The sequence below is a fragment of the Solanum verrucosum genome, unplaced genomic scaffold (genome assembly GCF_900185275.1).
Source record: "Solanum verrucosum unplaced genomic scaffold, falcon-dt-bn FXZP01000261.1, whole genome shotgun sequence".
In the NCBI taxonomy this organism is placed as follows: Eukaryota; Viridiplantae; Streptophyta; class Magnoliopsida; order Solanales; family Solanaceae; genus Solanum; species Solanum verrucosum.
Window position 1 is genome coordinate 10598508 of NW_026019969.1, and position 25661 is coordinate 10624168.

Sequence of the window (25661 nt, forward strand, 5' to 3'; positions counted from 1 at the left end):
GCTGCAAATCTAAAGTAGCACAGGTCACGTGCCAGTATAGACTACAGTCATCATGTGTCCCATTTGGTGGTAAAGGATAAGATTGCGAAGTATATATATATAATAATATAATTTCATTAAAAAAAGTAAAAATAAATTAAAATCAAAATAATTATACTCTCGATAAAAAACTTGTGAATGCAAATTTAAATTTAATCTATTCGGTAGGAATTCTGTATTACAATAAAAAAATAAAAAATGACAATTATTAGAGGGGTCTCCATCTCTTCCAGAATTCATTCTTAGCCAAAGAAGACCTCGATCCTTGAGAGAATATTATATTGTTTTTTTAATATTTGGGATAGATAAGGTTAGACACCTCAAAAGTAAAAGTCTTTACCTTTTAATTCTCCCTAAATAAATAAATAAAATTAGAAAAATGGTCTATCCACATCTTTTAAAAATAAAAAATGTTTCGAAAGAATTAAAACGACTAAGGGTTGTGTGAAGGATCAGAGTACATTCCACAGTTGCTATTTTTCTATTTTTAAGAAAACTAAATTTGTGTAGAATAGGTGAAAATAGGGGAGAGGATTACACTGTGACTAATTTCACCAATTAGTCAACCAACTGAGTTACTAAAATTTTACGTTGCTATTGATATCCCTCCGAGCCTCTACAATCCAGAAAGACTTACACTCTGGATGATAATATATGTAACAACACAAAGTATTGGGTTCCTTAGTAAAAAAAAAATCTGGAGTTTAAGCCCAGAAGTCTTTCATAGGTGTCGCTTCACCTTCAAAATGAAATTTCCCACTACAAAATTGAATTAGCCAGGGCAGGGCGGAGCTAGGGTGTCCAAACGGATTCAAATGAACTCCTTTCTTTGAAAAAAATTACAATGAATATACAAAGTCAAAAATTATTTTTTGTGCATATGTAGTATATTTTGAATTACTTAAGTTTTTTGTATGTGTTTCTTTATATTTTGAATCTCGTAAGTGAAAAGAACTTGTTCTGCCACTGGATATTATATATCAAACCAAACAGAGTCAGTTCACTTTATTTGCCAAGATGTTATTATTTATATATATACACAAACTTTCAGCATCCATCTTAACATATACACTGGAGGAATAGCCTTTCCATGTTTTAAGTTTCATATTACTATAAGATTGGATCTAGCCATACTATACTTATACCTCTTTACACAGACGCTAACTGTAAATAGTAGGGGAAGGGGAGTAAGATGGTTTCTAGAACCCGAACTTAGGTCCCAGTCTTCTTTTCCTGAGGCGCTCGGCGATGATAAAAGCAAGTTCAAGTGCTTGAGAAGCATTGAGTCTTGGGTCACAATGTGTATGGTAGCGCGAGCTCAGATCATTGTAAGTAATTGTTCGAGAGCCTCCAACGCACTCTGTTACGTTCTGACCTGTCATCTCCAGATGCACACCACCAGGATAGCTCCCTTCTTGATCGTGTACATCAAAGAATGCTCTTACCTCGGCCTACACGGATACACACAATCACAATATAAGCTATGGCGAAAAGAAATTCACTAGGATAGTCTAGTCGGTACGTATAAAAAGCATAACGTCACAGAATTTCCTATACTAGTAAAGGGTTTATTAGATCTTATTATCAACTAATTTCTTCCCTTGTACTATTTCGAAATGTAGATTCAATGGCATGCAACCTCAAAGCTGTCATGAATGTTCAATGACATGCGATCTTCTCCTATAGTTTCTTGGTTACTAAAACAGTTTCGAAATACTTTACTTATATTGTCAAGGGTGGCAAATAAATATTTTTTAAAAACATACGGCAGAATTCACATACCACGAGAACATAAAGCAAGTATATAAAGCAGGCAGAATAGCATCATACCCGGATAGAGTCAAATGAACGCGTTTTGAGTCCACAAGGGGCTTTAGTGGTATTTCCATGCATAGGATCACTGACCCAAGTGACAATTTGACCAGCTCCGCGAACAGCCCTGATCAGATGGGGAAGCTTTACTCTCATGTTATCAGCTCCCATCCTGGCGATTACTGTAATCCTTCCTGGTCTATTTTGAGGGTTAAGAATGTCAATTAGCTTGACTAGTTCATTTGGATCCATTTTGTGACTCACCTGCAATATTGAAACAAAGGTAGCTTATATAGCATGTACGTCCATCAATCAGTCAACCAACTATGTCTAAACTCCAAGCTGGTTAATATCGTGGAAACTAAGGGAGCTTGAAATCTGGTGATACAGTAATTGTTTTCATAGGAAAATGAAGAGGTGGATACTAGAATTGTACACTACATTCAACGTTTTAACTCTGGTCGGTATTTGTTCTCTCCATCCCAGTTTATATGACTCTGTTTACTTTTTCGGACATCTCAGATGCTTGACACCATTCTTCTAATAATATCATTGATAAGATTTCAAGAATTCAAATTTATATATTTCTTTAATTTTAAACTTTGATATGATGTTTTCCTCTCAAATTTAGCTTAATACCACCTCTTATTCAATATATATATATATGTTAAATTGATATCATAAACTCCATCCTACTCACACTACATATAGAGAAAGACCTAAATTTTCAGAAAATATAAGTCCAAAACTTTGTTTTCTCTTTTTGTTAACCAGTATTCAAACATTCTAGACTTTTTACTGCTAATCACAGGCTAAAAGTTAAATCTCAGCATGTGGATTGTCAAAGAATAGACGAAGGTCCAGGCACAGTTAAATGCATCTCTAAGGCATGACCTATAATTCACATTCTCCATCTTTCCCTTCAACTCCTTATCACATGCAGATGTCAATATTAAATTTGTTCCACATCTTACAAGAAACTCTGCAGAGCCCTTCATAATTAGCATATCTTACCACACTCCTTTTTTCCAACAAAATAAAGTGCAGTAAAAATAAGTGCACTGTACCTTGATTCCAAGTGGATTGGCAATTCCTCTCAAGAACTCAACATGAGCACCATCCAATTGCCTTGTTCGTTCCCCAACCCAAATCATATGAGCGGAGCAGTCATAATAAAGACCAGAAGTTGAATCCTCCCTCGTAAGTGCTTGTTCATAAGGCAAGAGAAGGCACTCGTGCGATGTCCAGAAATCAGTTGTTGTCATGATTGGGTGGTCAACTGTAAGCCCAGCAGCAGTCATGAAGCCCATGGTTTCGTCTACTCGGTGAGCCAGTTCACGGTACCTACGGGAAACATATTGCTCACAAAATTGTTAGTCATGGAAGTTATAATAAAAGGACATTCAGACTACAAAACCAATAAAAGACAAACATTTTCTTTCGATAAGTAACAAATATAGCATAGCAGAAGACATACCTGTCACCTTGCTCGCTGCGATCAGTAAAGTCAAGATTCCACTCGTTAACCCTCTGCATGGCAGCATAACCTCCAGTAGCAAATGCCCTGAGGAGGTTCAATGTAGCTACAGACTGAGTATAGGCCCTAATCATCCTATGGGGGTCAGGAATTCTTGACTTCTCATCAAAAGTATCGCCATTCACATTGTCTCCCCTGTAACTTGGCAGCTTCACACCATCCTTCTCTTCAAATGGATCAGATCTTGGCTTTGCAAATTGACCTGCCATTCTACCGACCTAACCAGTAAAGTACAAGAATAAATAACCAAATCTTGGAACTCAGCTTATAGAATCAATCAACAATCAAAAGTAAAACTATCTTTGTTACAGCCACAGAAACCGCTAAAATGAATAAATTACACCTGGTTCTAAATTTCGAGATTCAGTTGCTGATTCGTCTGATTGATATGCATGCGAGATTTCGGATAATTAGTCAAACAAGAGAATTTCTTAATTATAATTGGAATCTTGACCTAAGCAGCAGACTAAAGTAAAGTTTAATCAAGTATTCCGCCTAGGGAGCAAATAATTGAAATATCATTTTCATCATTAGCAACAAGCATCATTTGACTTATTTCAAGCACATCCTCGTCAGTTTCTGTGTACTAGGCCAACTATCTAAAGCTGTCCCAGAGCAATCAAAAGGAATAAAGAATTCACTTTACAGATACTATAATCAAGGTCAAATTTAATCATTTAAGTGTCAATTAGTGTGGAAACATAACATTTTTTCCCTCTACCAACTAATTAAACCACCTGAAGGGCTTGAACAGCTTAAGACCAAGTTCTATAAAATTGTATATATCACAGACAAAGACCACCTGTGGGACCAAACTCCATATGCCATGTGATCATGCAAACCACCAGAAATTATTAATCTCTTCCAATGAATTCTTTATAAGGATCGCACCGTTGGGCGATGACTAGTACAAACATTAGCTATGAAGTAATTAACTCAAAGAGAAAATCACCTTGATTACAGGCATTTGACCACCAAACATAAGCACAACGCCCATCTGCAAGATGACTCTGAAAGTGTCCCTAATGTTATTAGCACTAAATTCCTTAAAGCTTTCAGCACAATCACCACCCTGCAACAAGAAAGCATTCCCAAGAGCAGCTTCGCCCAATTTCTCTTGAAGATTCCTAGCTTCCCCAGCAAATACAATTGGGGGATACGTCGAAAGGGTATCAAGAACTGATTCCAGCTTTACCTTATCAGGGTATTCAGGGAGCTGAGAAGCCGGCTTCGATTTCCAGCTTTCAAGACTCCATTTTCCTTCTGGGTTTTGAGCAGTTTTTGCTGTTGTTGAGGGTGGAGATTGAACGGCTGAGATGGGTTTGATTCTTGGCTTGATTTTGGAGTTTGACGGGGTTGTTATTTTGGGAAAGGAAGAGAAGAAGATGGGTTTCTGTAAAGGTGAAGACTTTGGGGCTTGAAGGCACGAATTGGGGAGGGCTGAGCCACCCCTGTTGCCGCCGGCGGTGGCGACTGCCAGAGCCATTTTTTTGTGTTTGGGTTGGGATTGGGGAATACAAAGAGAATTGAATAACCGTTCAGTGAACAAAGATACCTGAATTTGTTTAGAACTAAACAGTTGTTTTTTGGGTATGTCCAAATATGTATTTCTTATCTATATTGAATCTCGATTAATTTAAATTAATGTATTCTAAATTTATTTTTGTATGTATACAACATTTCTAATAATTCTTTTTTCTAATCCGCAAAGTTCAAAGCACAACTAATTCAGATTCATTCATCGTAGAGTTCATTTTTGAATACGGACTTCCTAACAATTTCTTTTCATATCTTAGTCGAAATCGAGAAGTTAGCATTTATTATCCCTTTACCTTATTTTGACATTCGTATGTCTTATTAATCTTTTTAGTAATCTATAGTCCTTTTCTCCATTGCAATAATTAACTGAATATAAAATTTAAGAATTAAAAATATTTTGACACATACAAAAACTTTACTGAAATCTTGTTGGTCTGAACATTTAAATTTTAATGCAATATATGTATTAATTTAAAATAAAAAAATAAAAAAATAAAATTAAAGTTAATTTTTTTTTCTACTCTTATAGTCCTATTATTTTTTAACTTTCCCTTGTCATCTCACTCTTAATTCTCTAAACAAAATTTCATGTACTAAAACAATGACTTATAAAGTTTGAAAAACATTCATTCAATTAATTAACGAACTACTAGAGTCCATGAAATGTAAACAACAAAATACAATACAGTACAAAATGATACAAACATGAAAATACAACTCCTAATTCAACTACTGTTGGTGAGAATGTCAACATGGAGAGGTGAGGCAGGTAGGGACTTGGCCATGATTTGCCTACTTTTCTTTGATAAAACTGATGTGGATGTTTTCCTTGCGTGCACAAATTTTTCATTCGTTTTAACAATCAAGAAGAATACCATACGGTACAAAATCAATATAACTACCAAAATAGCAAGATCTACCCATTTTGAGTAGCCCATTTCTACTTGCCATTTTTCTCTCAATACGTCTTCTCCGCTAATAGTAACATTGATTCCATTGACATTAGCTGTAAAAAATAATCCTTCAAATTCATTCTTAAACATGCCTTGGTAAGCATACCTGTGAAACGAAATGTAGTATAACGGGTACTTCCAAATAATTTTAGGTAACTCGTTAGGTATCTGGAAAAAACCGCCGCTTAATATCATCAATCCTTGTATTCCTGCACCTACTACAATGCCCATGAGGAAATTAGGCACGATAGCTGCAACGTTAGTCATTAGGCTCTCGACTATCATCATACTAATGAAGAGGACTAGAGCAAAGTAGATGAAATGCTCGAATCCAGGTTGAAATCCAGTGAGGAAATAGGCAATGGAACCTGGAACTAGTGAAATCAATAACAAATAGGGCATGGAGGAAACGGTGTTGCCAATCACAAAAGCAGAAGAACCATAGTGTCCGTTCAAGTTTTCTCTTTGAAATACCTGAATTAAATAGTTGTGACGAATGATTTAACAGAGAAATTAGTTGGTTGTGATGATGGAATTAATGATTATATATATACCTTCATGTCCTCCACAAATGAAGGGAATCCACCGACTGTCATGAATGTCATGAATGAAACAACGAAAGCCACCATTAGACCTCTTTCCTGGAAAATGTCATGTTCATGATCATCGTTTAGTAGTAGTACTAAAAATTCTTCTGATTTCTTATATCTATTGTTTATACCTCGATTGAACGATAACTTAAGTCAACGTTATAGTAGATAGTGCCAAGACCTAAAGCAAGGATGACATAAGACACAGATCGCATCCAGTAGTAGCCAAGATCACGAAACATGTTCACAGATGATCTCCTTGTCAAAACAAGGCTTTGCGTGATAAAATTTGCATGACTTCTTTTTTCCAATATTTCACCTCCCTGGAAAATAAATAATGTTAAGAGTGATTCTCATCATGTGCATACAAACAGAGCGGATACTAGTTACAAGTTCACTAATATCTAAAAATATTTGACTGTGAACTCAGTTATTATTGTAGATTAACTTAGTATCAATTCATAAATTTCAACTCCAGACTCCCCCCTTGTCATGCTTTATCCCTTTTGCTTACCTGTTGACATATTTCTGCAACCTGATTCTGAACTTTATCGTATTCCTCGGATGATTTATATGAATTTATGAGAAAATCTACCACTTCTTCTGTTGGCATTCTTCCAGCTAAACCATGTTCGATATCCTATCAACAGGGCAAAATTAATAAATTCAGTTAAAATGCAAACTTTGCCCTCTCCAAGAATTATTGGGAAAAAAATATGGATACACTATTTAATTACCTCGTCAAAATCCTTGTTTATTGTTTTAAGAAAATGATCAGACGGATTCTGAAGAAGTGGGCAAGGGAAACCATTTGTCCTGAAAAACTACAATACCAAAAGGCAGAGATTAAAAACAGAGCAAACAAATGTAGATTCTTTTCACAGTTGCGACATCGTTTAAAAATGACCAATAAACTTTATAAGCTTATACCTCAATTGCTGCATTCGCGGGTCCAAAATACACAGTTCTTCCTGAAGACAAAATGCACAAACTGTGAAAGAGACTGAAAACTTCAGCACTTGGCTGATGAATCGATGCAATAATGGTTCTTCCGCCTCTTTGGCGTGAAATTCCTCTCATCACATAATACGATGCAGCGCTGTCTAGGCCACTGGTTGGTTCATCAAGGAAAAGAAGTTTTGGTCTCGTTAGAATTTCAATGCAAATACTGAGTCTCCTCTTTTCTCCTCCGCTAATTCCTTTATTACCAAATCCTCCAATTCTCGTGTTCATTACATCTTGCAACCCCATATCCTTTATAGTTTGTTCTGCTATTTGTATTTTCTCTGATTTTGACATTGAATCTGGAAGTTGTAGTTGCGCGGAGTAATAAACAGCTTCTTTAACTGTTAGCGTTGCTATCAGAGTTTCATCTTGAGTCACATATGCCTGATTTTGTACGATGAAGAAATTAACATATTTTGACTTGACACAGAGTTTAACGGTGCAGCAGGACAGTTGCAGTATAATTTAAGATTTTTAACTTACAGAAGTTCCATAAGAAAGTTTTTGCTTGTGACCATTGATTAGAATATCCCCACTCTGTCTCGTGCTGAAATCCAGTCTCCCTGATCAATTAGCATATATACATGTTTTAATTTGCGAAGATAACTAAACATACATATCAAATTTGAACATAGATACCAGCTAACGCGTCGAGAAGTGTAGATTTGCCAGAGCCAGAAGGACCCATTACAGCCAATAGTTCACTAGGTCGAGCATAGCCAGTGACACCTTCAATTATGTTTTTGCTTCCAATTCTACTAATGGAAACAGACACACACAAGTCATTCCATGTCAAGAAAACACCTTCATTCAATTCTTCATCCTCCACCTTTCCAATTCGGATATTCTGCCACATCTCCATATAAAAATATACTACGTAGCAAAGAAAAATAGTAAGGAAACTAGTTTATATGCTTACATATATATAGGAGGAAAATCTCAAGTTTAAATTGATATACAATTAGTATTCAATAACATGTCTATTTTATATATGTAAAAGTAGGTCATGCATGCTAAGCCGACCACTAAAGTAATGTCTTGTAGACTTTTTTTTTATTTTCTAAAAATGTAATTTATATATATATATAATAATAATAATAATAATAATAATAATAATAATAATAATAATAATAATAATAATAACTGAAAAATAAAATAGCTCTTAGGTAAATTGTAGTATTCTTTCACATGTGACTATAATTTTGTTGTTTCATTTATATTCTAATTACTAACATGAACTCACATTATTATTCTTATATTTTCCTTTTTTATTCTTTCCTTTCTTTTTTATGATTGCTTTCTAGGATCTCCCACCATTTTGTTTTTCCTTTATTGGTGCCTTAAACTCACAACTTTCTAGTTGAAAGTGGTAATATTTTTTAGTTTCCCAAACAGTCAAACCGTTTGTATTGTACAAAAATCTTGTTGTCTGCAGGGGCGGAGCTACAGTGTCCCGAGGGACACCCTTCGTCGAAAAATTATACCATATATATAAGTAAAATGTTACTGGTAACGGTTAAAGTTAATAGATTGGACATCTTGAACAAATCAAGATGCTATGGTCCAACGGTGTGAGGCTCTCCTCCTTACTTTGAAGGCGCGGGTTAGAACACTTTTATTTTATTATTCATTACTCCCTCCGTCCCTATTTAGTTGTCCACTTTAGAAATGACACACATATTAAGGCAACAATAATTAGCATAGTGAAGTTACAATTTTGCCCTTATTAATTATGATTTCAAAATAAATTTATTCAAGATAACTAATCAATGTTGGGGGAAGTTTAAATTTTCAAGAAGTTTAAATGAGGGTATAATAGGAATTTTTTTTTGTCCTTTCTTGATTGTCAAAATGGACAAGTAAATAGGGACATCTAAAAAAGGAAATATGGACAAGTAAATAGGGACGGAGGGAGTAACTTATTTCTTTAATTGTCTAAGCTAATTAAATTACATTCTTAATTAGAAATCTAGGTTTAGTAGCTAATTGAAATTTCAATGAATTTGACTTTTTATTACTTTTCATTAAAATTTAAAATGTAATTATTTAATTTAAAGTTAATAAACAAATTCTAAACTTTTTCTATAAAGCTGCTAAAAGCGAACAAAAGAACACTTCATTTGATTTTGCTTCCATTATTTGTGTCTCGTTATTGTTGTCATCACTATAGATTAGTGAAAGCTTGAATGTCTCCCCCCCCCCCCCCCCCCTCCTTTTTTTTTTTTTTTGCTTTGTTTGTTCACTTTATATTGAATTAAACACAAACATTAATGTTCAATATCATGCAGTTTGATTTTTAAAATTTTGGAACATTTATTCGTAAAAAAAAGTAATATTAATGTTATGTAGTTCAATTTTAATTTTTTCAATGCATCCATTCATCAAAAAAAAAAATTACTTATGTATTATTTGGACACCCTTCATAAAAATCTTAGTTACGCCACTGGTTGTCTGTTATCGAAAATATCAACTCTTCTCTTTTATGTCATTTTTCATATTTCAATTTTCAAGCATTGTAACAAGTTATCATTATATTGAAGCTATACAACACTATTTTGATATCATTATATCAACTCATCATATTTAGCACTATACTTTTTCGATATCACTATATTAAATTCTTGAATCAGATTTTATTATTCTAGCTTTATATTATATTTTTCCATTGAATATTTTTGTTGATTACATTCTTACTGTACATCAAATTCTTTGCAGACCTCACTTATAGGATAATAGTGGGTATGTTATTGTCATTCAAGTTATATATGTCTACGTAGAGAAAAAAAATTGAAACCTTTAAAAAAAATTGGCTTTAAACCCCAATCTAATTAAAACGTTGTGCATGCATGCTATCAATTTCAGCAAGTTCAGGCACATTACCGAATAGGAATTGTTACAGGTAGGTAGCTTGGAGACAGGCGCAGATTAAGGATTAATTCGTACCTAATTAATCTCATTGATTTATTAGACGGTAGTCATGTGCCACAACTTTTTTTTGGTCTTATAATAAAAGAAATTTCCAATAATTTTCTTGAACTTAGAACAATTCACTTATTTTGAATATTAAAAAAAGGCGTTGATTTTATTTCCTCTTTCTTGAATAATATCACTTAAGAGTTTAACTAATATACATTGATGATGTAGATTTTTTTACACAATCAGGTATTTTAAAGCTTGTTGTAAGTCAAATTCTCAAAAAAAATTATTTAAAAATAAATAAATTATTAATTAAAAATAGTAGAATAAGGTAATTTAGACTCTACTTATTCTACCCAAATATTTTTATCGTGTACCAAAAATATATGCGTATATTCTCTTTTTGTTTTCTCAAACCATTGAAGGAGGCAAATGATATTCTTTGTAGTGGCTCTTCATACAACAATTTCTTTTGTATAAAATAATCCATAAAAAATCATAATTTATTTTTGAGAAATTAGACTAATCCACCAGCTTCCATTCAAGAATTAAATTTTCCCTAAGTGCAACAAAGAAGTAATTTTCAATTACATATTGATGGTGTAATTCACTCCATAATATCTAGAACTTAATAATTGATCTAAGTAATTCTTGAAAAACCAAATATAACATATAAACAGAGACAAAAATAAAAATTGAAGTAAGAATCTAACAAAGAAGGGGGAGAGAGAATGGAAATGAGTGAAATGTGTTTTAAAATAGATTAAATTACAAGAATAATCAATTTTTGCAGATTAAATTACCTGATAATGTTAAAAAAAATTACCCCATCCGTGCATATTAGTTAAAATCCTTACTTAGTTCCCTTACCTTTATGGGTTTGGGAATCTTTCCTTTTTTTTTTGTTTTTTTTTGGGTTTGGGAATCAATATCTCTTTTAGGAAAGAAATTTATCCTGATCTTAAATCAACAATTAAAAATGAATAGAATCATTGCATGTAAATTTAAAATGTCAAAGATAACCCTTAATTAACATGAATTATAACTTTCATTTTTTCAATATTTTTAAAAACTCTAAGAGATTGTAAATGGAATAAAACTAAAAAGGGTAAATTATAAGTGAACTACAAAAAATGGTTCTCCCATAAAAATACTTTACAAACTACATTAACAATATATATAAGTTAAACTTTAATAGGTGTTATAAGATTTTTCAGACAATATTTTTCAATTTTTTATGTCTAGTCGAACAAAATATTTGGAATTATTTTTTTCTTATAGAAAAAAAAAACTACTTAAAAAATGAGGAAAATGACTTTTCCAACAGAAGTAGAAAAAGTAAGTTGCATAAGTGACCTTCCAAATTTATTGTCTCCTCCCCACCAAACGCTCACCCCTTAACCATCCCACCCCAAACCCCCACTTCCCATTCCTATTCCTTTCATATTTTTTGCTACATAACATATAAATGTTCTTAAAATAATATTTTATTTCTTATTACCAAATACTAAAATATAACTAAAAGAACCAATTATAAAATATTTTGGTCGAAATCATTTTCCTTCCTACCAAATACATTAAACACACAGTTAGGAGCCGCTTTTCTAGTTAAAAATGATTCCGACAGGAACATTAATCAGGAATTAAACTTTAATGACCAAGTGTGATTTAAAGTTTTGATTAAACATACAGTTAGAGCCGCTTTCTTCAATTAAATGATTCCAAATTAAACACTCTATATTTGTCGTAGGTTTCTGTTTCTTGAGAGAGTAATTATATATAGATAAGTGTAATGTCCACTTTACCCTTTTAATATTTTGAATTTGGAAAATAATATCTTGAATTACATAACTCCCACCCACCCCACCCTTAATTTTTTTTCTTCTTATTTCTTTTGGTTTTCACAATCGGAGCATTAATTAGGTTTTATGGTATATTTCATTTATTTTACACCTCAAATTTTAAAAATCAACTTCAAAAAATCAAAACTTGTCTTTCTCTAGCAATGTCAAAGAGGATATATATTATGATCAACATTCTTAATCAAATCCCCATTACGTAATCAAAAAATCTAGGCAATAGTAGTACTTAGAGACTGTTTAAGAAAAAAGATAAATACATATGGAACCATAATCACTTAACCAATAATATAAGCTGTAAAAGCAATAGCTCTTTATTCTAACAAACAAAAATTCATCTGTAGGGTAAAACATTAATATAACGCTAATAAAATGAGAATTAATAAGGAACATTACTACTCCCTCCATTTTATTTTAATTGTCATGATAAGGTCTGATACAACTTAAGAAAAAACTAATAAGGAGTATTGTTTGACCAATATATTCCTTATTAATTCCTTAGTCTTTATTTATATAAACATATCTCTTAATTATAGAATAATTAATATTAAAGGCAAAGTTGAAAAGTGATAATTAATTCTCTTTTAATTGTTTAAATTAAAATTATTTCAAAATAATTATATTCCGTTTGTACAATCTTTTTGCTTTTATTGTAGCGTAACTGTCATTGAACGAGTCCTCTCTTTACAAGATATTTTGGATCAAATGAAAATTAATAGTCGGCCTACATTAATTTGGGCAACATTTGACTTTTAGTTAGCAAAAAGTAGAGAATGTTTGTTGTGACATTAGGTCTATTCGTGTCCCTACTGTTAGAAAAAATCCATTTTGTCCATCAGGGCGGCTCAAACCCGTCGGTGGCCTAAGGCCAAAATCAAACCAGAGGCTTAAAAAAAAAAAAATTATAAATATTTTTATTTTAAATCTATTTTTCTAGCTTTTTGAGATGCAAAGTTGTTAATAATTTTTGTGCAGTCAATCTCTTCTAATAATTCTTTTTCAATCGATAATATAGTCAAACCACTTAATCTTTCTTGAGACATTATCGATCTTAGATAATATTTTATTATTTTTAATTTTGGAAAAGAATCAAGTCTTTTTATTTGATTGAGTATCTCAATTAGAGTATTGTCTTCTACTTTTATGATTTTCCTTAACACTTTTAATTCAGAAAATAAGTCTAAACCATCAATATCGGAGTGAGTATTATGTTTTAAGGAACATTCAAGTTTAAGACAATATTTTTTCAAATTCTCATCATCTAATGATCTCAATTTTTTCCCACTAAATAGAAAACCAAAAATATTTTCATATACTTCAAATTGTTCAAATCTATTTTGAAGTGAAAAGATGGCTTTGTCTACTATGTATAAGAAGTAATCAACTCTATTCTTCAAGAGATCTTGTGATTTCATTATCAACATTCTCATCAAATTGTTTTTTTCTATAAATTACACGTTTCTTACGAAATACAGGTTTTATATTCATCTCTAATGCAATTTCCTTAGCCGAAATCATAGTACTTGTAAATCCTTCTTCTCTATATGTTTTAAAAAAGAAACTAAACCTCTTAATTGATCTATAGCGACATCAAAATCTAACAAATATTTTAAAACACTATTTACAATATCAAATAAAAAATATAATAAACATAAGACACAAAACAAAAATAATATTAGAAATTAGAATGATATTACCGAATTCAAAAGCTATGAAGACTTGATTTCCAAAAATAAATCGGGCTGCTGCAAAATAGTTTTCTCCAAATTTAAAATATAAACTATCAATAGAACGAGTAAATTTTTAAGCTTTGAATAAGAGAGAGAGATGTAAGATTAGAAAAAAGAAAGTGAGAAGAAATAGAAGGGAGGAGGATAGAATATATAAAAATAAAATTAGAAAAAAAATAAGGTAAAAAAAAAAAGATAGCTTGTACATTAAAAAAAAAAGTACACAACTTTTTATTGAAAAGTCAAAAGTTATAGTCATATCTATCATACTATCTCTTCATTGAGCCGTTTTGTATTCGTTGTCTTGGTTCTAACAATTTTTTTTTAAATTTAATCCTTCCTAATTAACTAAAAAATGGGGCCTTTGCATTTATTGTCTTAATTCTAATATTATTTTTTTAAAATTTAATCCTACCTAATTAACTAAAAAATGGGACCCCCTAAAATTGAGGGCCTAAGACAAAAGACTTTTTTTTAAGCCTTACCAGCCGCCCCTGTTGTCCATAAAACGAAGCTCTCTTGTGAGGGTCATTATGATTCATATTCAAAAGTAAAGAATAAGTTGTTTGATTTTAAATAATATTGTGGAAAATAATTTGGATCTTTTCATCTCAATAATCAAATACTTAAAAAGGGGTCGTTTGATTTGAAAATAAATTATGCTGAGATTGATTATTTTGGTATTATTTTTTTATTAATGAATTTGTTTGTTGTATTGAAAATAACATGCATTATATAATTTATAAGAATAAATTGTTTGTTTACCAGTAAGAAAGAAAAACAAATATTCCCACCTTATTTTAGTAGAAGAAGAGTTTGCGGGATTTTAAGAGTATTTTTGTTATTTTTATCATTTTATCTAATTTCAATATTATTATTCCACACTCCATTTAACTTATTTAGATACTAATTATTAATTCTGATTTAATTTATCTAAAATTTAATAACCAAATAAAAGAGTATAAAACAATAATAAAATTATATTTCAAAACTACGTATGCACGTCCAGCCTACCGAACCAACCATGTGTCTATTTTTCCAGTGAGCATCTAATATTTAGACTTGGCCCAAAAATTGTATTTCAAAATCTCTTTTTTTTTTTACAATAAGTCAAATCCACTTGTGCAATGGTGCCCATTCTTGTATTTTTAATTGGGTAAATTTTAGGATTCACATAGTTTTAATATGAAATTACAATCTATCCCTCTTTAGTTTGTAATTATATTAATCCCTTAAAAGTAACACAAACCGGATACATAATATGTAGCTCGGATACATTAAGGAGTATCTCAAATACATTATAACATAAACCAAATACATAATATGTAGCTCGGAAACATAATATGTAGCTCAGATACATTATAAAATAAACCGGATACATAATATGTAGCTCGGATACATTAAAGAAATAAGGGATTTTAGAGGTTTTTAGAAATAGAAGGGGATATTGAAAATAAGGGAAACATAAGACGTGTATTTCAGTAATTTTTCCTTCTTAATTTTGGATAAACTACCTTATTAGACATACATCACTACTATATATACTAATATTATCTTTACTTTCAAACAATTACATATATTACCACTTTTAATATTTTATACCATATATTAATATATTATTTGAAGATACAATTAGATTATTAGATACCCACATACTTTAAAACTAGGATTGATTAATTATCTGTTTAATTAACTCTTTCACTCTAAATCAACCACTATCTCTTAATTCTCCTCTCTCATATTTATCACTCAATTATGTCTCCTCCTTTATGATTCAGGAATTTCATCGTACAATTTCATTCCAACAATAGCTAATCTACTCTCTTCTTCTCAAGATATCATCACCATGGCCGACAAATTCTCCTGAATCCAAATATTATTTTGTATTGTTCATTTATAACTAGATCAAATCAAAGTAACTGCTACAGAGAAAACTTTAATTCAGAGTGGGTCTTGATTGTTTGTCTCCGGAAGAAATGGATCTTAGTTTTGATTATGTTATGCCACAACGCAAAAGAATCAAACAGAGTATTGTAGAGAGTTTTTGTTTGCTGGTGTTCTTCTAAGGCTTTCTTGGTTACCATGACATGGATTTGGTAGTACCAATATTACTTTGATATAGTCCTTGAAACATGTGTATCCAATAAGTAGTAATCTTAATTAAGATCTGAGTTGTATTTTTAGTAATGGGGTGTCTGACCATGTATATGTATCCACCATTAAATTTCGGATACATGATTTTTAACAACACAATGATATTAATGATACGACAGATACTCTGCAGTCGTGATTTGTTCCTAAATTCATGTGATTCAACTACATTTCATATTTAGATACACATAATTAAATGTATATGGTTATTATGTATTCGAGATATATGTTTTTGGATATAACGTATGAAATTTAAATACACATAATTAGATGTATATGCTTCTTCTTTTTGTATATTCCATATTTAGATACACATAATTAGATGTATATGCTTACTATGTATTTGAGATACATGTTTTTGGATATAACATATGCAATTGATACGTGATACATCAAATTAGTACTAGATACATATAAAAGATACATGAAATTAATGTTATATATATATAAATAGATACATAAAATTAATACTAGATACCTATAACAAATACATGAAATTAATGCTAGATACTTCTATGATACATATGAATGTACTTGCGGGACACTCATGTATCTAAGTGTTTAGTCTGTTGGATACATCATATATTGATATAGATACATCAAATTAATGAATTTATTATTTAGTAATAATTTGAAATTAATCAAATTGTGTTACCAAGATATACATGTTTTTTATCTTATATTAATAATATTAATGAATTTACTATTTCAAAGAATAATAAAATGAAATTAATTATCTATGCATTTTGAAAATTCTAAATTACTCCTCTAATTAATAAAATCAGTTCCAACCAATTAATTTAAATAAATAAATTTTGTATCTCAATTTTAAAATTTGGCAGATACTGTATGTATCTCATGGATTCAGACTCATGTATCCTAAGCATAAAATATGGTATAAGAAGTAATATTTGAAACTATTGAGAATCTTAGTAATTAAGACCTAAACTAGTGTGATTTATGTGGTTTGCCCTTTAATTTTGTCTTAGTTGTATTTGGTGTCCAAACGAATACTATGATACACATTATATTCTTTACGCAAATAAATGCAGTTGACACAAATTGTATTAGTTGAGTAAAGAATACAACAAATACAGGGAGAGATAACAAAAATTAACTACGAAAAATAAATATTAAAACAATAGCTAAACTTGAAATTTGAGACGTGTTAAAGGATATTATCCTTTAAGATATTTTTGTTAGATTAAGTATATCCCCAGAATTTAACCAACTTTTCAAATTTCAAGTAATAACAATTAGGAGAAAGAAACTCTTTCTAGTAACAAAAATAATACTCACTAGATTGTTTAAGAGAAGAAAAACGTATCAATAGAAGGAAAGTTTTTTTAAAAAAAAAATATTTCCGTATACTTTTCTAGAAGGCAATAATCTGAATCTATAAGTCAAAGAATTTTTAAAAAATAATCTAAAAAGTAAATTTAAAGTATAATTTAGTTGAATTATTTTTCAAAATGGAACATGCTAAATTTTATATATATCTACTTTCGTTGGTAAACCAAAATTCATCGTGCCGTCTATTTGGAAATTGCCATAAGTGCAGTGTTCTAACTTTTGTGCACAAAGCATGAAACTGTTATGAATTGGCCGAGATCAATTATAGCAAAGCAGTCCAATACTATGTGCGCGATCCAAAAATTAGCTTATATTAGGTACTATAGCTATAATTTTAAAAAATATATAATTCGCAGCTACAGTTTTTCCAATTATTGCTATTTGCTTGATTTGTATAATTTGTCTGATTTGTATAAATTCAGAATTTGTATAATTCGGTTCCTGATTATATAAATCCAAAATTTTGGATATGCTTACCCTAGCTATTTGTATACGATTTATGAAAAAATCATTATAAATTACCCTGTTTGTATGTTGGCAAGCGAAATATACAAACGGGGTTCTGAAAAATTCCTAAATGTATAAATACAGAATTTGTATATACATATTTTATTTGTATATTCAAATAGACAAAAATATACAAACCACATCCTCCATCGCAAAATTATAGCTATGTAGCACAATTATCAAAATTATAGCTATAGAGCCTTATTATGTCTGTTATGTTTATTATTTATGAAATTTTCTCAAAGCATATTCCATGAAAAGTAGGTTTATGCCAATTATTGAGTAGAAAGTATAGTATGATTTTACTTTCTATACTTTTAGAGTTTACATTTTTCATCTCTATTTTTATTCATAGTAATTTAATAATTTGAATATTACAATTACGATTCTAAAGTTTTACTCGTTCTGGTTCTTATTAATATAATGAGGGATTCGAATTTGTTATAGAAACTTGTATGCGAACTTCACACAAAACTGCCCTTTATTTCATGTTGATTAACAAAGGTTTCATGTAAATATTTCAATTACTTGACTTATTTGTATTGTAACTCGAGAGATATTGGATCAAATGGATAAGCTATTATGAGTGAATTAAAATGGATTAATAAACCAATATCGATTGAAATTTGATAAATTAAATTGAGATACAATAAATAAAATGAATAAGGCACCATAAGTAAAATGAAATAAATAAATAAAATAATTAATAGTTGAAAATGAATAAGGCACCATAAGTAAAATGAAATCAATAAATAAAATAATTAATAGTTGAAAATGAATAAATTGAATATAGTGGATGAAATAATTGAGGTAGATAAGTGAAATAAAATAATATCCAAGCTTATGAGTGAAACTAAATAGATGAATAAAATAATTACAAGTTGATAATGAATAAATTAAATTAAGGTATCATGAATTAAATGAACTAGACATCATAAGTGAAATTGAAGTTAATTTTTTAATGAAATACTTTATCATATATTTTTCTTCTCGAGTGAAAATGTGAAACAACTTACTCTTGCATTGTGTGCTAGGAAACGCTATGCTTAATTCTCATTTATGTTTGCAGTCTAGCTAGGAAGCAAACACTCTAATCGTAAGAGTAAATCTAAATTTCCATAGCTTGTTTAACATGAGAAATGATCGACGGAGCATCAAAATTTTCATGATCCATTAATAATTCTTTTCCCGATGATATTAAAATCTACCTACCTTATTTGGATGGTAAGTGATAGAACTGTCCATAAAATAAGTGATTACTACTATATTTTTGATGATCAATTGAAATATTAATAAGTGTCTAAATTGAATTTCGCTAAACAAAGAGTAAAATATAAACAATTTACCAAGTAAGGGGTGAAATTTAATCCTTTTCATGTATGTCCCCAGACTTGTGCGCTTTTTCGTTACGCTACTCCTCTTCCTGTTGGCTGTTGCCCTCTTCTGAATTCGATCATGGAATTAGGGCTCAGGTTTCGTCTCATTCTCCGAGAATTCAGAGGAAGGCGTTGGCCTATCTTCAATCTGATTTTGATTGGTCCGATAATCAGGTACACTTTCTGTTATTCCCTCTTTAATTAGGTTTTGGCTTACCTCTAGCAATCTAGAATGATGAAATTATCATATGCATCTCTGTATAAACCTATTATACTTATGGAAATTGCTCTTATTTTACAGAATATAGTATTGGCCAAATCGAATAGATTGCGGATTTTAATTACTCTCTAGCCAACTATTGCTTTCTCATCTTCCAATAATCTTAGTAAATTTCTCAAGGAACAGAGAAATATAGTTGTAAATCCAGTATTATAGTAAGCTTATAAGTTATTAACAATACGATAGAGTAAAATAAAATAAAAATACTACTATTCTCTTGGTTCCAGTTTCTGTGGCTATAAATTGTTTCGTTAATCATAAAATGAGAAGTTAAAGGTAAAGTGCTATTTCTTTTATAGACCAAAAAGGAAAGAGTGTTACATCATCAAACGCTATAGTCTATTCAAACATTACATCCACAAAACAGTTGGTAAAATACAATACAGTACAAAATGATACATTATAGAAATAAGAAGCCAAATATAGTGTCAAATCTTGTAGAAAACAGAAGAACTAACTATTAGTTCATCTATTGTTGGTGGGAGTGTCATGTGGTGGAGTGAGTCCATGGAGAGGTGAGGCAGGTAGGGACTTAGCCATGATTTGTGTACTTCGGTTTGATAGAATTGACGTGGATGTCTTTCTGGCATGCACAAATTTTTCTTTTGTCTTGATTATAAGGAAGAACACCAGACGATACAAAATTAGTATACCGACCAGAATGACCATGTCTACCCACTTTGAGTGTCCCATTTCTGCTTGCCATCTTTCTCTCAAGATGACTTCTCCCCTCATTATATGATTGTTTCCAAACATATCATCTCTAAACTTTAGTCCTTCAAATTCATTCTTGAACATACCTTGGTAAGCATACTTGTGGAAGGACATGTAGTATAGTGGGTATTTCCAAAGTATTTTAGGCAACTCACTCGGTAATTGAAAATAACCACCACTTAGTATTTGTAGTCCTTGTATTCCTGCCCCCGTTACAATGCCAATTAGGAAGTTCGGTACAATAGCTGCAACGTTCATCATTAGGCTCTCCACTATCATCATACTGATGAAGAGGACCAAAGCAAAGTAGATGAAGTGCTCAAATCCATTTTGAAATCCAGCAAGGAAATAGGCAATGGCACCTGGAACCAATGATATTAGTAGCACGTACGGTATAGAAGAAAGTGTGTTGCCTATGACAAAAGCAAAACATCCATAGTGCCCGTTCACATTTTCTCGTTGAAATACCTGCAGTATTTTTGTCCAAGCAGTTAATTAAGTACTCACGATAGTACAAAATAAATCATATAATTCGTTAATTGTTTTAACTTAAAGAGAAAATGATACTACCTTCATTTCCTCCACAAATGAAGGGAATCCACCGACCGTCATAAATGTCATAAATGAAACTACGAAAGCAACCATTAGACCTCTTTCCTGCAATATCCAAGTCCGTGTTATGATCCATAAATTGTGTGCACGTCAAGAAGAACTGAAAAGTACTTAGAAATTAAGTTTTAAAATTTAATTGGTGTTTCCTTATCTGTGTTCTGTCTATCTATACCTCAACTGACCGATAGTTTGAGCCAACATTATAGTAGATGGAGCCAAGACTTAAAGCAATGGCGACATAAACAACGAATCTCATCCAATAGTAGCCTGGATCACGAAACATGTTCACAGTTGACCTCCTTGTAAGAACAAGGCATTGCGTCTTGAAGTTAGCATGGCTTCTTTTTTTCAACATTTCACCACCCTGAAAATATTTAATGGATGCAATTAGAGAGACTCTTTTCTCATCTCCTTTCCATTTTGGGGGTTAACTCTTTCTCAATTACCTGATGACATATTTCTGCAACATGGCTCTGAACTTCATGATATCCCTCTGATGATTTATATGAATTTATGAGAAGGTCTATAACTTCTTCTGTTGGTCGTCTTCCTCCAGCTGAGCCTTGTTCAATATCCTTTAAATAGGAACCAAGATATAATTTAATAAAAGGGTAACATTAATTGGTTTCTCTTAGAAAGAGGAAACATTAATAATTACCTCATCAAAGTCCTTGTTTATTGTTTTAAGAAAATGATCTGATGGGTTCTGAAGATATGGGCAAGGGAAACCGTTCCTCGTGAAAAACTATCATAACAAAAAACATAGAAACTAATCAAATCATTACGTATATCACTTGTATTATATGCCCATTATATTACTTTGCAAGTTGATAGTCGAATAATGAATATATATATATATATATACCTCAATTGCTGCACTAGCAGGTCCAAAATATACGGTTCTTCCTGAAGACAAAAGGCATAAACTGTGGAAAAGGTTGAAAACTTCAGCACTTGGCTGATGAATAGATGCAATAATGGTTCTTCCCTCTCTTTGACGTGAAATTCCGCTCATCACGTAATAAGATGCAGCACTGTCGAGGCCGCTGGTTGGTTCATCAAGGAAAAGAAGTTTTGGCCGCGTTAGAATCTCCATGCAAACACTAAGTCTTCTCTTTTCTCCTCCACTAATTCCTTTATTACCAAATCCTCCAATTCTTGTGTTCATTGCATCTTGCAACCCCATCTCCTTAATAGTCTGCTCTGCTATTTGTTTTTTCTCTGATTTTGTCATGGAAACTGGGAGTTGGAGTTGTGCAGAGTAGTAAACTGCTTCTTGAACTGTTAGTGTTGCTAACAGAGTTTCATCTTGAGTCACATATGCCTGATTTTATAGGATAAAGAACATTACCATGCATGCTAATAAAAAAAATATAATAATGTTAATGTGAAAAAAGGAAAACAAAATGAGTAGTGCATGCGGCATTCAGCTGAAGATTTTAATTTCTTACAGATGTTCCATACGAAAGTTTCTGTTTGTGACCATTGATCAGAATTTCCCCGCTCTGCCTCGTGCTGAAATCCAGTCGCCCTGGGAGGTGCCCATCAGGTCAGTTATATGCATCATTTTCTAAGAGATATAGTAACAATAATAATATTTACCAGCTAAGGAATCGAGAAGTGTAGATTTGCCACAGCCAGAAGGACCCATAACGGCCAAGAGCTCACTAGGTCGAGCATAGCCAGTGAGACCTTTAAGTATGGATTTGCTTCCACCTTTTTTAGTGCTAACAGTAACCCATAAGTCATTCCAAGTCAAGAAAACGCCTCCACTTTTTGATCCCATTTGTCCTTTCTCAGCATTATTCAACTCTACTTCCTGCAACTCCATATCCAAATTTACAGAAGCCATGCAATACCGTGAAAATTTGTAAGAAATACAAAGACTAAAAGGTGGTTTATTTCTTTTTCATGCAAAAGGTATGGGGTATTTAAAGAGGTTGTAGTCGTCTTTGTCAGCTAGGGCTTTAATGAGATAATATGTCAAAAAATATCTTACTATTACAAACAGTTCAAGGGAACCAACTCATTTATGTTTCTCTTTGGAGTCTGCATTTTCAGCTATTAATGGCTCGTTCTCATCCTAACTCTCATTTTTCTTTTTTTTATTCACTCTTGTCAACTCTTGCTTCTTTGATTTGAATAATTTTTTTTCTTTCATGAAGTTTGGGACCATGGTAGAGATGGTCAGATATCTTTAGTAATTCGTAACCAGTAGGGAAGTCGCTTTCTTTCATTACTATGTATAATATAATAGGTTTAGCAATAACTGTTTAAGCACACAGTTAGGCTGTTCTTAATTGATTCTTGTACTCTATGGCTAGGTATATGTAGGGGTGGGCACTAATCCGTTTAAAACAAAAGCGCAGAAATGTGAAACTCCACAAAAAAAAACTGAAATCAAATTAAATAGAATCTTAACTGCTTAATGAGGATGTTTACAATTAGAAAATTAAATGATCGACTGAACAATACAAACCCAATCACTACACCATCTAAAGGCATTACTTAAAATGGCCAAAATTGAAAAGTCAAATTGAACCGAACTAATTTTGGTTCGGTTTCAATTTTAACTTTTACTGAAATCAAAAAATTGAACCCAACTGACTGAATCCCCAGGTTAACAAAAACCAGTCATGTACGCTACATAGAATTGTCATATGTATTATTAGCGGACAACTTCATCTATTCTTATAGAAGCAAATCCAGAATTTGTTTGAGTTTGGAATATTACAGTGAATTTCTCAACATATTTACAAGATTTGAGCCGAAGTTATTGAGTTTGAATGAATCTGTACGTCGTCGGGGACTAGTCTAAAACCTTTCATGTGGTCGATTCATCATTCAAGACTTGATCCAAAGAGCTTGGAATAATAGAGGAAGAGAGTATTTACTTTATTTCACCAAACAAGTGAACAACAATATATTAATTAGCGAATATGGAGCCCAATATAGCAAAACATAATTATAACATAAACTTAAATATCACCTGTACAATTGTCGATAAGAACTTGATAACGGGTGAAACATATACACAGAAGAATAACATCATTGAAAACAATAGCATTTGAGGTTAAAATATACCGTAAAACCTCACTAAATTAATATAGGTGGAAGTGTGGAACCATGAAATATAATTATTTTATAGAGATATTATTTAGAGCAACTTTCACATATAGCAAATACAAAAATCATATTTGTATACTATATCTATAGTTTGCATAATTGCGCTCCATAACAAACTTTATTTTTGCTATGGCTATTTCACTATACATATATACAAAAGAAGCAATTGTATAATCTGTTTTGGTATACATATACAAAAGAATCAATTGTATAATATGTGTTTGTATAAAGAGAGAAAGACAAAAGAGAATTGGGCAGGAGAATATTTGTATTGTATAATTATAAGTGTATAGGACGAAGATATATGTATTTGCATGTGCATATACAATTTTCTCTCGTTTTATACAAACAGAAACACAATTTATACATTTCTGTTTGTATAAAGTGAGAGAGGCGAGGGAGAGACTGACGAGCGAGATCTGGGAGAGGGGGAGAGGGGAGAGAGGGGACGAAATTATATGTATACACACAATTTTTATACAAACACAAACGCATTTTATACATTTGCATTTGTATAAAAGCGAGAGAGGCGAGGGAGAGACTGCCGAGAGTGGCGAGCGAGATTCACCAGGGAGAGGCGAAATAGAAACAGTTTGCTACGGGGTACAATTAAATCAAACTGTGGTTATGACATTTAATTTGAATTAATAGTTTGCTATTATATACAATTTTTCCTATTATTTAATCGATAAATTAATATTTATTAATTTAAAGAGTGTTTTGAGATTTAATGAAGGTTAATTTTGATTAGATCAAAATTATTGTACTTACTAATTTATATATCATATTATTGAATTTACATACAAAAATAAATTTATTATACAAAAAGTACAATGAATATATCAATATTGATAATGAAGTTAAAGATGATACAATACATTTGGAACCAGTTACGTGTAAGGAAGTATTTATTTCCTTTTGAACTCCTCACAATTTTATGATGCAGTTCGAAAAGACAATATCAGGACTTTTGGATGCAATAAGAAAAACTAGAGATGAGCTTCAACTAAATTTAAATTTTAACAAAAAAAAAGGACACAATAGAAATATAAAATCATATTTCACTAAATTATCTTAGATATATTTGTACTTTAATATTAATGAGACCATATATTTATATCGGGATCTTCAAAAAATATATTATCTTATTATCTTATCGAAATGAGTGATTTTTTTCATTGGTCCAAGTTGGGACCGAAGAAAAATATTCTCTTAGAGAGATTATTAATTTAGCAAGCATTAATCTAGTGAGATTTTACTGTACGCTATATCTATTTAAATGATATAAATAAATATTATATCTCAAATGTGTTATTGTTTTCGTTGTATCTCACTTGATCTATTTTTACGGACAGAAAAAATAAACTTAATATAAATCTCAAAATTTCAATTATGCCACATAATTGAGATAAAGAGAATAATCATTTTTTAAAAATAAATCTCTATACATTTGAAACACTAAAAAAAAGTCAGAAATGATTGTGATCCTGAACACGTTCTCGAACTCTTGATAGGAAAGTCCAACGACCATGCACCAAATATCAAGCGAACAATTTTGGTCT

At 31.3% G+C, this 25661-nt stretch overlaps 3 protein-coding genes across 3 annotated transcripts; all 3 read right to left on the reverse strand.

The window, feature by feature from the left end:
• Positions 1–1051: 1051 nt before the first annotated feature.
• On the reverse strand, positions 1052–4978 carry LOC125815935 (phospho-2-dehydro-3-deoxyheptonate aldolase 2, chloroplastic). The gene is made up of 5 exons (XM_049495512.1): positions 4341–4978; positions 3329–3606; positions 2919–3195; positions 1870–2115; positions 1052–1490 (listed from the first exon to the last, which is right to left on the reverse strand). The coding sequence occupies exons 1-5, from the start codon at positions 4872–4874 to the stop codon at positions 1239–1241; spliced, it is 1587 nt and encodes a 528-aa protein (XP_049351469.1). The 5' UTR covers positions 4875–4978; the 3' UTR covers positions 1052–1238.
• A 674-nt stretch (positions 4979–5652) lies between these two features.
• On the reverse strand, positions 5653–8331 carry LOC125815003 (ABC transporter G family member 1-like). The gene is made up of 8 exons (XM_049494425.1): positions 8115–8331; positions 7959–8038; positions 7401–7859; positions 7208–7294; positions 6985–7110; positions 6602–6793; positions 6435–6521; positions 5653–6354 (listed from the first exon to the last, which is right to left on the reverse strand). The coding sequence occupies exons 1-8, from the start codon at positions 8329–8331 to the stop codon at positions 5653–5655; spliced, it is 1950 nt and encodes a 649-aa protein (XP_049350382.1).
• Positions 8332–19917: 11586 nt separating this feature from the next.
• On the reverse strand, positions 19918–23013 carry LOC125815934 (ABC transporter G family member 1-like). Its single transcript, XM_049495511.1, has 8 exons — positions 22576–23013; positions 22425–22504; positions 21839–22297; positions 21632–21718; positions 21420–21548; positions 21146–21337; positions 20932–21018; positions 19918–20829 (listed from the first exon to the last, which is right to left on the reverse strand). The coding sequence occupies exons 1-8, from the start codon at positions 22823–22825 to the stop codon at positions 20113–20115; spliced, it is 2001 nt and encodes a 666-aa protein (XP_049351468.1). The 5' UTR covers positions 22826–23013; the 3' UTR covers positions 19918–20112.
• Positions 23014–25661: the final 2648 nt, after the last annotated feature.